The sequence below is a fragment of the Aplysia californica genome, unplaced genomic scaffold (genome assembly GCF_000002075.1).
Source record: "Aplysia californica isolate F4 #8 unplaced genomic scaffold, AplCal3.0 scaffold00938, whole genome shotgun sequence".
Lineage (NCBI taxonomy): Eukaryota > Metazoa > Mollusca > Gastropoda > Aplysiida > Aplysiidae > Aplysia > Aplysia californica.
In genome coordinates this window covers 165,388-167,512 of record NW_004798208.1, presented here as the reverse complement: position 1 = coordinate 167,512, position 2,125 = coordinate 165,388, and the positions used below count along the sequence as shown (strand labels likewise).

Sequence of the window (2,125 nt, the reverse complement as noted above, 5' to 3'; positions counted from 1 at the left end):
ATAGATAGATAGATAGATAGATAGATAGATAGAGAGAGATAGAGAGATAGAGAGATAGATAGAGAGATAGATGGATGGATAGATAGATAGATTGAGAGAGAGAGAGATAGATAGATAGAGAGATAGGGAGATAGATAGATAGATGACCTGTCTGTTTGTCTGTCTGTCTGTCTGTCCCACCAGGTCGCCCATTGCGCAGACATCACAGCTACTCACAGGACGACGGAGCTTTCTATGGAGGTGAGATTGACACACACACTGACACACTGACACACTTACACACACACTGACACACACACTGACACACACACTGACACACACCCTGACACAGACACACACCCTGACACAGACACACAGACACACACACTGACACACACCCACTGACACACACACACTGACACACACACACTCACACACACACACACACACACACACTGACCCACATTACCGCACACTGACATACACACTGACACACATTACCACACACTGACACACTGACACACTGACACACACAGACACACACACTGACACACACACACTGACACACACACTGACATACACAGTGACACACTCACACTACAGACACACACAGACACACACTGACACACTGACTCCCACACTGAGACACACATTGACACACACTGAAACATTTACACTGACACACTCATTGACACACACACACACTGACACACACACTGACACACACACACTGACGCACATTAATTGACACACTCACCGACATACACTGACAGACTGACACACACACACTGACACACACACACACTGACACACACTCTGACACACACAGTAACACATTAACACACACTGACATGTTCTGACACACACTGAAACACACACAGTTCACTGTATAAATGACTGTCACCTGTATAAATGTTTCAGCTGTATGTATAAACCTGTCATCTGTAGAACCGTGTCACCTGTATGTATAAACGTGTCACCTGTATGTATAAACGTGTCACCTGTATGTATAATCCTGTGTCACCTATAATCGTGTCACCTGTATGTATAAACGTGTCACCTGTATGTATAATCCTGTGTCCCCTGTATGTATAATCCTGTGTCACCTGAATGTATAATCCTGTGTCACCTATAAACGTGTCACCTGTATGTATAAACGTGTCACCTGTATATATAAACGTGTCACCTGTGTGTCCCTGCCAGGTATGGCGGACTCTGCCCTGGTGGTGAGAAGCATCCACACAGTAGACAACTATGACGCCGTTGTCGAGTTCCGCTTCCACCAAAATGGCGCCCTCGCTGTCAGCGTGTACAACTCCGGCTATCTGCTGGCAGAGTTCTTCTCCACTGAAGACGCCCCCTATGGGTTCAAGGTCGCCGAGAACATCACAGGGTCATTGACCTTCAACGCGGCTCATTTCAAGGTCAGGGTGGAACCCCACTGGACTTTGTTGTTCTTGCTGCTGTTGTTGTTGTTGTTGTTGTTGTTGTTGTTGTTGTTGTTGATTTTGTTGTTGTTTTGGTAGTTGTAGTTGTTATTGTTGTTGTTGTTTGTATTGTTGTTGACGTTACTGTTGTTATTGTTGTTGTTTATTGCTGTAGTAGTAGTTGCTGTTATTGTTTCTTGTTTTTAAATTGTTGTTGACGTGGTTGTTTTTATTTTTGTTTTTGTTGTTTCTGGGTTAAAAAAAAAAAATAACAACAACAACAGCAGCAACTACACGAAAACAGCCACAACCCCCTCACCTTGAAACATCACCACGGCCACCGCCACCTGCATCTCTATCGACAATCCCTCCCCTTAAAAAAACAACAACAACAACAGCAACAAAACAACAACAACAACAACAACAGTAACAACACCATCAGCAACAACAACAACAACAACAACAACAACAACGACTATAATGTACATTAAGGAGATTGACCACTTGAACACTTGATCACCTCTACAGTAGAGCTGTCTATCTAGGTATGTGGCGAGATGGTCAAATTGTGGTCCCACTCTTCGATAATCTTCCTCTACAGTTTGACTGGGTCAGTGACCAGCAAGGAGAAAGATTTCCCCAAGACATTACGTCATGAAGGGGTGGGGTCAAGGTCGATTGAAAATGATGGCAGATTATAGCTGGGGTGTTTATTACTG

At 44.0% G+C, this 2,125-nt stretch overlaps 1 protein-coding gene across 1 annotated transcript; it reads left to right on the top strand.

Annotated features, from left to right (window-relative positions):
* Positions 1-183: 183 nt before the first annotated feature.
* On the top strand, positions 184-1,403 carry LOC106013488 (putative amine oxidase [copper-containing]; the record flags this gene model as incomplete). Its single annotated transcript, XM_013089378.1, is given in 2 exon segments — positions 184-240; positions 1,183-1,403. A coding segment is annotated over 1 exon segment (219 nt), but the record flags the coding sequence as incomplete, so codon positions are not given.
* Between the last annotated feature and the right edge of the window lie 722 nt (positions 1,404-2,125).